The sequence below is a fragment of the Amblyomma maculatum genome, chromosome 2, assembly GCF_055883805.1.
Source record: "Amblyomma maculatum isolate TAMU_Amacu chromosome 2, ASM5588380v1, whole genome shotgun sequence".
Lineage (NCBI taxonomy): Eukaryota > Metazoa > Arthropoda > Arachnida > Ixodida > Ixodidae > Amblyomma > Amblyomma maculatum.
The window spans coordinates 167,753,869-167,766,792 of record NC_139345.1 but is presented as its reverse complement, the minus strand read 5'-3'; the positions used below and the strand labels follow the sequence as shown (position 1 = coordinate 167,766,792).

The following is a 12,924-nucleotide window of genomic DNA, read 5'->3' as shown; positions in this document are numbered from 1 at the left end:
TAATGATGAGGGATTGAAGTGATTTCGCAGTGAGGACGGGTGTGCAGAATGGTATTACTTGAGACGGAAGCTAGCGACAAAATATACATAGAAATTCTCGCAATAGTAATAGGCTTTCTTAAAAGAGAGGAAATTCCATAGGTTTATATATTTGCCGCTTTAAATGTTCATGTTAAATTGGTTACATTTTAAACTATCATAATTGCTTAGACAAACAAAGCCAAAATGGGTTGTGGCAGTTATGTGGAGAATAGACATTTTTAGCAGGTATAGTTATTTACCCTCATTCCTTGGCTTCAATTTTTGCAAGATCGAACACCTTTAAATATAGTTTTTTTTTTTCCTAGAACTATCGCTGAGTGTAATTCCTTTCCTTTGCATATTTTCGCAGCCAGTGACATTGCCAAATAGCTGAAGCGTGAATTCTTGTGTTGATTGCACTTCACTCGTTATGAATTTTTTATTGGCACGTGGTTTCTTTCTACAGATATATATCGCTCTTTTATGTGTGTTTACGTTTTTCACGGATGCTCTTCCTGCTTGGAATATGTATATGTATAGTCTGCAGTATTTAAAAAAAATAATAATTTATATTTTCATTGCAGTATGTACACAGCCATAGGGAATTCAGTGGTTGCAGGGCGTATAGAATAACCAAAATACTAGTCATAAGAATAAAAACGTTGTTATGGATTCAAAAAGAGAGGAAAAAAAATAATAACGCAGAAACAGAGGGTTTACGCTGATACATATTCTGGAATTACAAGAAAAATACATCACCTAAGTTCATATTTACGGACCCAATGGCACTTCATCTAAATCGCTTGTTATTAAAAAAAATCAAGACACTCTTAAAAACATCACTTTGAGTATTATTTCTCATTTTTACAGAAAGGATAAAGGTGCGATAAGATAAGGCGAGATTAATACCGATATACTGCTTTAAACTGACGTTTGTCTTATTATGAACTTACTAAGATGAAAGTTAAGCCCATAGCTTTCTTGTGCTGCTGATGTGATTCCAATACCTATAGTTTCTTTTGCGCTGGAAAGTGGATTTCTTCAATATTTAGCATGCGCCAATCACAGAGCCAAGCTTTAGACTCTTTCCAACTCATTCCAACCTATTACTGACCACCTCCCGCTGAGCGGTCTACGCACGGGAAACGTACCCCTTCTTAAGACGATGTTCTTCAACAAACTGCGGCGTCACATTGCAGTTTGGTCAGCAATAGCTACCGCAGATAAGCGGTACATCCCACACACTGCACTATAAATGCGCCTTGCACTACTAATAACACAGCTTCTCGAAGAAGTTGCGCATACGTTTGTATATATGCTGCCAAATTTCTAGATTTAGCGACGGTACTGTAGTAGCAGATAAGTTCACCTACAGCTTTCAGTCCTTAATGGTTTTGGATTGGTACTTTTCATCAAGAAGTCAACTAGCATGCAGTGAAGCTGGAATAGCAATGCCCTGCCGTGCCAGCCCAAGCCATGACCCTTTAAGAGATCCGCTCCGGGCGCCGAGCATGTCTGCAAAACACCAGGAGCATAACAGCATGTCCACGGTTACAAGCCTATGTGAGCCACGTGGACAAACTGCGTCAGTGGGGTGCGGCCAACATTTGGTGTTTCCGTTGAGCGTCCACAGACACAGCTACGCTGCAGAGTGACGACGTGGCTGGTGACTAGTTTTATTTGCATTTGTTTGTTTACAATCAGGAACTCAAAATATCCCTGAGAGGGAAAATTAATATTGCGGTGCGGCCAGGGAATAAATTGGGACTACAATCTGAGGGAGAGAAAATGCATGTCCCACAAACGGCGCGGATGGTTGAGACGAAGACCGGCATTAAATTAAAGCATGAAAGCATGTGAATTGATATAAGAGTGGAAATTAAAGGCACTTGCTACGATATGTGACGCGTCGAAGAGGTTCAGTTTATGAGGGACACCATGGTGGAGGGCTCCGGATAAATTAAGACCCCTTGGGGATTTTTAACTTGCACTGATACCCTATACAATGCGGCGCCTTAGCATGCGATGTCAGCAGTTGGTAAAAGACCCTATGGGTTTTCAAGGCAGAAAGAGAAGCAGAAGGCGCATACGCCGTATGAAAGAGAACGGATCAACGGTTGAGGGGAGCCTCAGTTCTCAAGCGGAGCCAAGGGGACTTGTCTCCGTTTGGGCAGAGTGACCAGGGATGATCGTGCTGCCGAAAGGAAGAGAAGTTCCCTTGTCGAAACTTTGGCTTCACTTGCGACTTGAGGGTCCCCTCAACCCTTGTTCCGTTCTCTTTCATCCTCGATGGTTTAAGTTATCCGGAGCCCTCCACTGGCATCCCTTACAGCCTGAGCAGCTTCTGGACTTCTGGAAGTCCCAAATACGTATACAGTGCCATGTACAGTGAATCGGAACAAGCAAATGCATCAACGTAAAATAAATAAAGGAAAACTGCAAGGGCCGGCGATCGAGTTTCTTTCTTCGTCCTCTCCTGCTTTGGACTGCAACTAATCTTTTTTCAAGCAATGGGACACTTTCATGGAAACAGGAAAGGAAGCTTACTTTAAGCAGTCCCAACGAGGCATTCTAGGTCTCTTCAAAAATACCCGCCTGAAGAATTTCCAAAGCAAAATACGCGCAAAGGGCAAAACGAGAAACGAAGTGACGACCTCCGAACATGGAAGACAAAGTGAGCCCTCCTAGCCACCGCTTCTGCGGCCGAGTGCGATCACGATACTGCGGATTCTTCTTTTTTTAGTTTCCTAAGAACAATTTTGAGTTGCGTTCTACAGCATCTGTGTCATTAGCAAGTGCAGTTTCGTAGCGCGCAGGAAGACACCAGTCCACACACAGAAAGCGCTGCGCGTGTGGTCAGGAAGGGAATAAGCGCGCTTAGAAGGACCGTGAGGTATCCAAGGCGACCAAGAAGCTCTCCTGCACGGACGGTGCGGGTGATGCGCGGACAAAGGATGAAGAGCGTCAGCCAGCGGACTCGTGCCGACCTTGAACCAGGCTGCCCAACCGATGAACTCCCGACGAACGTCTTAGCGACGACGAACGCGACGAAAGTTTCAATAACGATCGATGAACGTTCGACGACAATAGAGCGCGATGCGTGCGCGTGCCGCCAGCTCATCCCGGGCAGAGCAGCGACAATGGAGGTCGCCGGACAAAGCAGGGTCATCGCTCAAAAACGCACCGTGACCAGAGGGAGAAAAACAAAAACAAACAAACAAAAATGGGCACGCGCCTGCTCTTCTTATACCGCTCCTGAGGAGTAGCGTGCGGGTACTCGACACACGCAGTCGGTGCTACCCCTCAAGCCTGCTCTTGCTCGCTAGTGCACCAGTTCTTTTTTCAGTTATTTATTTGGCTACCCCTTGTCCTGATGTTCGTACGCGGCGTGCGTACAGCTGCTTACTGGGCGTCGCTGTATGGTCACAGCGGGCCGCACGCTACATACTCTCTTGACCGAACTGTGCTCGAAGCCAGCCCTTTACCCCTTCCCTCACCCTCTCTTGCTCCCATACCGCGCGCGCCCTCCTCCGATGGCGGGTCGTGCCAGGGAACGACGACCTGCGTGGAAACAAGCGGCAATTACGCAGGCGCGTTCTCTACGGGCTTGTCATCTATTCGGGAGTCTGCCTTTAGTGTCCTAGAGTACGGCAACTCGTTTTCTGCTTTTTTTTTTGTTTCCTGCTGACTCGTTCTCGAACTTTTGTTTTGATCTGTTTCGCGGTGCCTACTGACCCCACCCTTTTTTGCCGTACAAGAGTGGATCAAACAAGACGCCGCTCCGTTTTCTTCTAGTAGTCTATTTATCTATTTATGTTCTTTATTGCTTCTGGTGCAAATACTAGATGCACCCGAGAAGATTAAAGGGTCCCGCTTCGTCTTCAGGTGAAGGACACGCGATCGTGCGTTGCCCACCGGATACAGGTTGTACACTAGGGCTTCCGTCCACGGATAGTACGCGGCACGTACTACGCCTACGCGACGCACTCTTACGGCACGGAGGCCGCAAGAAACGGCAGCTATACGGAAGTGCAGCTGCTTCACATTTCTCCGACTTCCGCGCTGCCCGTGATCCTCACATCGGTGCGGCACCAACTCACACGCACATTCGACGCACTTTCGCACTCCTTGTCGCATCATCGCGGAAACGAAACAAGCGAGACGAACGCAGTTCGGAGCTTTGGGAAGCGAATCGCGAAGGCGCCTACTTTGGAACGTCAGTTATACACAGAGCAGCGGGGTTCCCTTTGTTCGGTGCTTTTGTTTGACGACGTTCGTACGTTTATTTCTAGAGTGCCTTCTTCCTTTCTATCTTTTTTTTTCACCTTGTCCACTGCATGTATGGCCGAGAGAAATGCGCGTTCCCCAGCGCTGTAGTGTGCTGTCTCGTGCTTGAGGCGCGGTTGTGACGTGGGCAGACGTATCTGGGTCGTGCAGCCGGTGATTCCCGCTGCCTGTCCGGCGCCGTTAGGGTACACGCCAGGTGCAGATGTGAGTACCGATGCTTTCTTTACACACTTCTCCCGACAGCCTGCGTTGTGACCCTTCCTAGCGAGGCACGAAGAAGACGGAACGAGAGCGCGCACGCTCGTTGCCTTCAGAAACGTGCTGCGGTCACACAGTGGTGCTTAGTGCTGGACTGTGCAACCTATACGGCTCATATCGAGATCTCATAAGTTTGTTCCCCTTGTCAAGAATTTCTCTGGAGTCATTCTAAGGCGAAAGCCTTTAATGGCTCATACTGACGGCGTTCGTTGTCTAAGACTATAGCTGTCAATTAAATGACGCCATCATCCGAAACCGACGTCATCAGAAAAAATAAAAATCCGGTCTCCATCGGGAATCGAACCTCTATCCCTCAAATTCCCATCCGAGCACTTTCACCAACTACGCCGCGCCTGGGATCGTGAAACGCACATCATAATTCTCCTTGTCTACAATTTAGCACGCTCTAACCAACTGCGCCACGCCCGCGATCAGAATCGCGCATCATACTTCTGCTTGTCTACAGTGAGGATGATGGTAGCGATGACAATGACGGTGTGTTTAGTTGATGATGATAATGAGAGCAAACGTGATGCACCGTGTGCACCAGCAACACTCCGACTTTCCCATCTCTGCAGTGGAGATTCTGCTTTGCTCTCGGAATTTTTGATCCCCAACAAGCAGGAAAGCATGCTGTTTCGGAATAAGGAAGGCACGAACGCTCGTATGTTTGTACTCGTTGGCGACATCACTCCGAAAAACCACGTGACTTCTGTGCTTTCTATGAAGTCACGTTTCAATTCTCTGCGCCTACAGTATAAAGTGTCTGATCGCGGCACACTCGAAACTCGATACTTCGGGCATATCCCATAGGGCAGCGGATTTAAAGCCGAAGCTTCAATGAAACGCGTTCGAGGGAGTGTGTGGAACTCCGTAAAGAGAGACACCTCCGTTACGGTAACACATAACTAGCGAGATAGCCGAACACAGGAACAGGGAACGCATAGTCATACTTCTCGCCACCAGCTAAGCTTAATTGAAAAGTTACTGATATTACCATATCGCATCGTAAAGGTTCGTCAAGAAATTGTTGCTCTTTTTTGGCTTCCTAGTGCCAGAGCACCCCTCTCAGTTCCCTAGTTTTCGTATTCGACGGTGTCTCATGTGTACCAGTCACAGCACGTGAATACAATAACACGGCCAATCGCAGCAATAACTATAGAGGACAGCGTAGAAGTGCTGGATGCACATGTTATAGAAAAAATGAAGACGTCAGTATTTAACTGCGTAGAAGGGTTGCCATACTAGTCGCTATTAGCTTGCTGCGAATCGAGCGGGGTAATGGATATCGTCATTCCTTCTACATGTAACAAGTGCACAGAAAACCGTTCCTTCCTTTTCTACTTTTCTTTAGGGCCGCACTTCATACAACGCATTTTCTTTCCAAGTGCCAACAAGCGGCACAAGTAGTAGGACTTCTCCGGCTTCCTATGGGTGCGTCCGGGCGTATCACGCATGCGCACTTCGAAAAGAGCGTATGCAGAACGAAGGAGCATCCGTGCACACACCGGGGGAATCTGTCAAGCGCGAAGCTGCGCGCCGACACGCTCCTGTTCGGAGGCTCCCGTGAGAGCTGGCACGCACCCACGGCTCCCAGAAAAGCGTACTACATCCACCACTGAGTGGGTATCGGTGCCAACGGTCATGCCTTGTTCTTCTCCACCTGTGGCGGCCGACCTTGGCAAGTCCCTCAATCCAACAAAGTTGGCAGACTTTGTCGAGCAGTGGCGCGTTTAAGGTGCACGGCTTCGTGCCACCGAAGTATTTGAGTGGGTGCACTGAGCTGTAATGTACTGTGTATTTAAAGCTGCCAGGAAGCTCATAGCAGGCCGGTTCGAGTAACGATAACCAGGTTGAAAAGGAAGGATTATCGTTAGTAAGTTCTGAGACGCGGGAAGAGGTGCTGGTTAGGAGAAAAAAGCAACCAATCGGACTGACGAATGAATAGACGGACGTCTGTAAAGAGGAGTGCCTAACGGAGCATTCCGACACCCCCAAGAAAAAATGAAGCTCACTCGCACGTGCCTCGCGCCGTAGCGTGCACAATGGTTTATATAATACCCGTTTCGGCACGGTAGCCCTATTGGCGTAAACGACCGTCGTCAATAGGCTGATTAGACTACCGGAACGAACGCTTATTTTGACCCCTCTTCTGAAATGCTCCATCGCTACCACTGGTACACTATATACATGACAAAAGAATATCAAGGCTGTTAGAACGTCTGTAGGAAAGCTAGTAGCGGTGGAAGTTAGCATGAGGTACTCAGGACGAATCCCATAGACAGGAATGCGGCATTTATTTCCGATCTGATACGGCGGGCGAGCTAGAGCAGTTCTGTGTGATACTTTCATGGACAGCTCTGAAACGAAGTGAAAAGAGACTCGATAGGCTCTGGGAATCAGCAGTTGGTAGGAACAATAGATCGGCACTGTTCCTAACGCGCACACACGCATTCGTTGTCTTTAATTCTCGTGTCTGATAATCACAAATGATGTGAAACAGTCGTTAACGTCCCGCGCATCCGGGCACGCGAATGGTGGTGCCCCTTTCAGGGGGTTCAGACCTTTCTGTGTTAAGTTGCGCGTCATCTCGTGTCCCGTGAGCACGTATTGCAAGGGGGTCAATGGAATGTCATGTTTTTCACCGACTTTATACTCCGGTTCCTTTGAGTGAAATGATAATATACGCACCACTGCACGTATTAGCCCACAAGAAAAAAAGAAAAAAGAAGAAGAAAGAAGCCGTCTTGAAAATAGAGGTCGTGCTCATTTAACACAGCCCTCTTTAATGTCGACGACTGTAATAATGGAGGCTTTTTCTTCTGCCGAAGCTTTTTCATATTCGAGCCGCGTCAATTTGGAAACTCGCTGTCGGGGTACGTAGGTGATGTGTCATCGCGCTGTGATACGTTATCACGTGTCTCATATCATTAGGAGCTTCAAGCGGCAACCAATTACCTTAAATACATTTACTATGGATAACTAACTTCCAAGTTCTACTATCGCAGTTTATTTCCACTTCACTGCCAGCCTCAATCTACAGAAGCAGACCTTAATTACAAAGTGTTTCTTAGATATATTTCTCTCCATTAATCGTTATTACACACTACCCATCTTTATGCAAAGTTTTGTTCGGGACCCAAAGTATCCTTACCAACGAGCTATAGTACTGCCACCCAGTCATTAGAACTCGAGGCGCAACTCGATGGCAACGTGAGAAGGGCATATATGTACGTTATAGTATGTACTATATTCATTACACACACCTCATTGCAGCGCTCAGTGTGGTCGACGAAAGAGTTCACTGGGGAGTATCGTTCGGGTACATTTGAACCAGACACGCAACAAACTCCTCGACTCGAATATAGCGTGATCACCCCCCCCCCCCCCCCCCCCCCGACAGCGTCCTCGCAAATTGCGACACAAACACACGCACGTACACACGACGGCCATCGTTGGCTAACTCATTCGCCACGATCTCGTGTCCCCTGGTCGGCCGCCGCTGCTGAAGCGAGCAGGAGGAGGTCGAGCTGCAATTGTCGCTCGACGCCCGAGTCGGTGTCTTTGTTTCGCTCGAGGATGTGCGTTTAAGATGGGAGACCGAGTGCTCACTCGAGCCTAGTCTGAGCTGGTGCGCGAGAGCCCCTCGGAATAGTAGACGCACTCGGCGCGCGTTCGCTCGTTTCGCTCGCGCCGTGCGAGCGTCGCGAATTAAGAGGGGTGGCCGAAGAAACGGGGACACAGGGGTGACGAAGACTGGAGGTGCGCGTGTGTATATGCCGCTGGAGGTTACGCGGGCTGCAAAGAACTGTACTCGACGCGATGCGAGACTGCGTCGTTTGACCTTCGCGTCGTGTCGCCATCGAGTGGAGGTGCAGTGTGCCCTCGGGATATAAAGAAGTGCTGCGGGTCTACTTTTTCATTGTCTCGCGCAGTGAGTTACCGTACAGCGACCGAGATGATCTTCATCATATATTTGCTTTTTGTTTGTTAGTGCTCAAATCCTGCCAGACTGCTGGTGAGATCTGTATGAGCACGCGGTGCAAATTGTCCCAATTATTTTCTGGAGGTTTCTATTATTAATTTTTTCTCAGGAGCTGAGGAATGTGCGGTTCAATGCCTTGAAGCTGCACGCTTATTATGAGAGACGCCGTAGTGGAGCGCTCAGAACTACGCGGGGATGCCGTGAAGTGCACTGGCATCGCATAGAGCGGCAGCCGCGGCCGGACGGAATTCGATCCCGCGACCTTGAGGTAGCAGCGTTAGACCATGACCGCTGATTCGTAGTTTTCCGTTCGCTGGAGGAGTCGCTTCGTCGCAAATTGTTTCATACTAAACAGTGGCTGAGAAAGATGTTGCTTCCGAATATCCGTAATTTCATTCCCATGGTATCAGTCAAGTTGACACTTTCACAAGCGAGAACATTAAAGCAGGAACCAAGCTGCGACTTACACACTTCCTTTTTCATTTTCGAAACGGTAAGAGACGCGTCCTGGAGTTAAATTGCGCTTTAGAGGAGCATATATATCAAAGTTTGGTTCCATTTTCCTTCTGGTTAATGACACGTGAGGTATTGCTGTACATGGATCACTTGGTTTCCGCTTACGAGCGCTGAACAACTGACAATTGAATTTTATTTCCTCAGAGGTTTCGGCTTCAGCAGCCCAGCGATGGTTATGATATCGAAATGGTATCGTAAAGGAATAAAAATCTCCAATATAATCGCAGCTCTTTCAGTTGTTATTTCTGTTCTCGGGGCATTGTGGTGAATTAAAACGGAGAACTAGCGATTATTTCGCAGTTTTTGTGTTCCTCACGTGACCAAGGCTACAATTTTGACGTCACAACCATCGCTTCGCGGTTGAATCCGAAACTTGTGAGGAAAGAAATTCGATTGTAAATTATTTACGGTCGTTCAAGAATAGCTCGAGGTGATACGTGTATTGCAGTACACGCAAGAAAGTATAGAACACGCATTTATAATTAATGCTTTTAAGGTTTTTTTCTTCCGAGTTATGTTTGTTTGTTTCCCTTTCTGGGGGCTTTTATTTATTTATTTTTTTTTTAATGTGCGCATACTCCGATAAATTTCAGTGAGTTAGCGCCTGTCCTTATCTTCCTGTCCTGGCAACCGTGCTCCACTGCTGCTACCGTTCATCGCGAGCTACTACGGGCGATGCCGAGCGGCAGAAGGCTAACAGTGCGGAACATTGGGTAGCGGTGCGCCGCAGTTGGCGAAACGGTTGGGAGGACGCATTATCGGCGGGAAAACGAACATCGAACGTCGTCGCGGGTGTAAGAGATTTCCTGAGGAAAAAATAAAATTCAAGCAGAAGTGCATTGTAGTTAGTATAGCTGCTCAAAGAGGGAAGGAAGGACGGAATGTTTGCAGCGTCGCAGTCTTCGACCCTCCTGTTGAATCCTTTTTTATGGAATTTTTTCACATTCCTTCACAAGCAATGACTTCTCATCTCTGCTTGCGGTAGCCCGTTTTAATAACGAAAATGTCGTCTACTCCACCCAGGTGCACACCTAACTTGTAGTTAGCCGTTGTTACTTGCAAGCCCGAAAAAAATAAAAAGCAAAGGAGGACGTCGCGATTATGACGATAAATACCACGGCAGCAGGCAACCTTAGGTGGCGTTTGTGAAGAGCGAGAAAATGTACCAAGGCAGCAGGAGCGATTGGCTCAGTATTGGTACTGTGTTCTCAATGCAAGGCCCAACATTGGGCCGATTATGCCACTTGAGTAATGTCTCACGGTTGTCACATCACACGTCATCCAGCGTTTCTCTGATCGAGCAAGTGGCGTAACCAGCTCTTTTTGTCGCTGCTACTTTTCTGTTCCCCCTTCCATTGTTTGCAGAAGACCGGGTCTTAAGCAGAGCAGGGCGTTTCGAATACGGACGTCTTGCGTGCAATGAATGCAGCACAATAAGTGCGATCTTTGCGGCATTCTTGGTGGAACAGAACAAGTTATGCGAACAAAATATTCCATGTTTTATTGTGTAAGAACACAACCCATAATCGACTGCTTGTTTTAAACGCCGCGTGATCTGATGCCTGAATAATTATGGTCACTAAATTGGAAAATAACTCCCAGTAAAATAACTATTGAAAAGTTAATAAAGTTGACTTTATAACTCACCGAACAAACATTTTAATGCGATTTAGTGCTATTTGGGCGCATTTTTTCTCGCCTGGCGATACGAGGCAGCCAAAATGAGAAATCATGCGTGTACCATATAGTGGAAGATATTTGCATCATTCACTGAAGGCTTCTCCTTCCTACATTGAATATAAGAGTAATTGGACGCTTCGACAACAGCAACAACGTGCTGCGCCAGACAGTCTCACGAGTCAATTAATCAATACCGCTTCTCAGCATTTGTGACTGGTTTGCAGCCATGGGCTTTGCGAGAGGACCCTTGCAAATCTTGCGAATTAGTCTCATCGAACGAAGCTAGCGTGATGTCCATCATATCAGTTTCTATATGACCACTATAATACCAGTTCGTAGCATAATGTGCTCACCATGTGGCAACCCACACACACACACACACACACACACACACACACACACACACACACACACACACACACACACACACACACACACACACACACACACACACACACACACACACACACACACACACACACACACACACACACACACACACACACACACACACACACACACACACACACACACACACACACACACACACACACACACACACACACACACACACACACACACACACACACATATATGTGACACTGAGGCCGTTCTTCTTCGTGATGCTTCCGCTCGTATTTGGCAAGAATACAGAAATTAGACCGGAGGCTGTGATTTAGGGCGCCTTCAAGCCAATTAAAGTTAATGGAGTAATGCAGTCACTCAACGTTTTGCGGAGGAATGCACTTCCGTCATCATGATTGAGTGTCATGGCGTGCGTCGTCTTCATTACGGGATCTTTTTTTTTTTTTTTTCATGCTCGTTACTGTGCGCCTTGAGTATGTATTTGTGATTGCATTATCGAATAAGAATTCATACGAAGACAGGAGTAAGTGTGCAGTAAGACATCGACCTTCCTGAGAACAATAACGTGCCGCGCAGAAGAAAACGGGAGTAATTACCTGCTAATAGCCCCGAAATTGCGTATGGCAATGGGAGTACAACGTCTTATTAAACGCCTTCCATATTCCGCCCGAAATGTGGTAATTACGCATTCTATGAAGCTGTTGGCGGAACACAAATTTTGCGCAGCTATGAATTAACGCCTTATATGCCACCCTCATTAGTCAGAAGCGCCTAAAAATTACTAAAGCCACTCATGAGGGTGTCTTGCACGAAACTCTCAGTCTGCAGCACTTACCCGAAATACTGGAGTTCAACATTTTGCAGCGTGTCCAGGGTGCAATGTATCCGGTCAAGAAATCCACAGGCTCGTTGTACAGCGCACACACATTCACAAACACGGACACTCGGAAAACACTCCAGTAAAATCCTGCTCGCGCAGGTCACTAGCTTGTCAAATCCCAAAGGTCAGTGCCACGGAAACCATTTAGACCAACAAATCAGACAACACTTCTTGTAAGAGAAGCAATGTGCGACGGGGATGACAGCCCGAGCGTTCACCACACCAGGGCAACGATGGAAAGCACAGGAGAAAAATGACAGCAAGGTATCCGCTCAGGTAGGCGTAAATGAACACGAGGCGGCGACGATCATCGCTAATCCTTCTTCTCCTCGGCGGGACCACAAGGGCTACCCGCGTCGTCGCCGGCACCGAGGCAAGACAGCGGCGACGACGGCATGTGCGGAGCGCGGGAGAGGCTCCAGAACTCGGTCAACGGCAGCAGCACTGCACTCGCGCGCACGGCTTGCGGCAGAGCTGGAAGTTGCTCCTCGCGCTACCTGGTCCAACAAAGGAATGGCACCTGCCCGACCGACCTCCTCCTTCGGGGCTTCCCCCACCCGCCAACCGCCGCCGAGGACAAGAGCAGCAGCAGACGAAAGTTGTTGTTGTGGGGCGTCCGGTTGCCAGGCAACGCGCCCCCTGGTGCGCGAGTCTACGGCCCTTCTCGCCCATCTTTCCGTGTATTCTCTCTCCTCCGATGCACGCTTCAGTAGCGGTTCGTTTGAAGTGTTCTGTGAGCTCCCTAAGCGCCATCTGGTGTTCCTGGCAATAAATATAGTTGCATTTTCGCCATGACGGCGCCAATATTAGAACGTAAGGAGTGTTGAGCAGGAAACAGCAATTTCATAGGTGTTTTTTTTTCGGCTGTATTTAAACAATATGCCACTAAGTCGATGCAACTACTATTATGTACTGCTCTGTTAGTGCATTG

General features: G+C 47.8%; 1 protein-coding gene across 1 annotated transcript in view; it reads right to left on the bottom strand.

Annotated features, from left to right (window-relative positions):
- Cad96Cb (protocadherin Fat 4-like Cad96Ca) overlaps positions 1-12,489 on the bottom strand; it is a 283,447-nt gene extending 270,958 nt beyond the window's left edge. Inside the window, exon 1 of the mRNA XM_084595510.1 lies at positions 11,949-12,489. Coding sequence (XP_084451636.1) covers positions 11,949-11,970 — 22 coding nt within the window. The 5' untranslated portion in view covers positions 11,971-12,489. The remainder of the gene's footprint in view (positions 1-11,948) is intronic.
- Between the last annotated feature and the right edge of the window lie 435 nt (positions 12,490-12,924).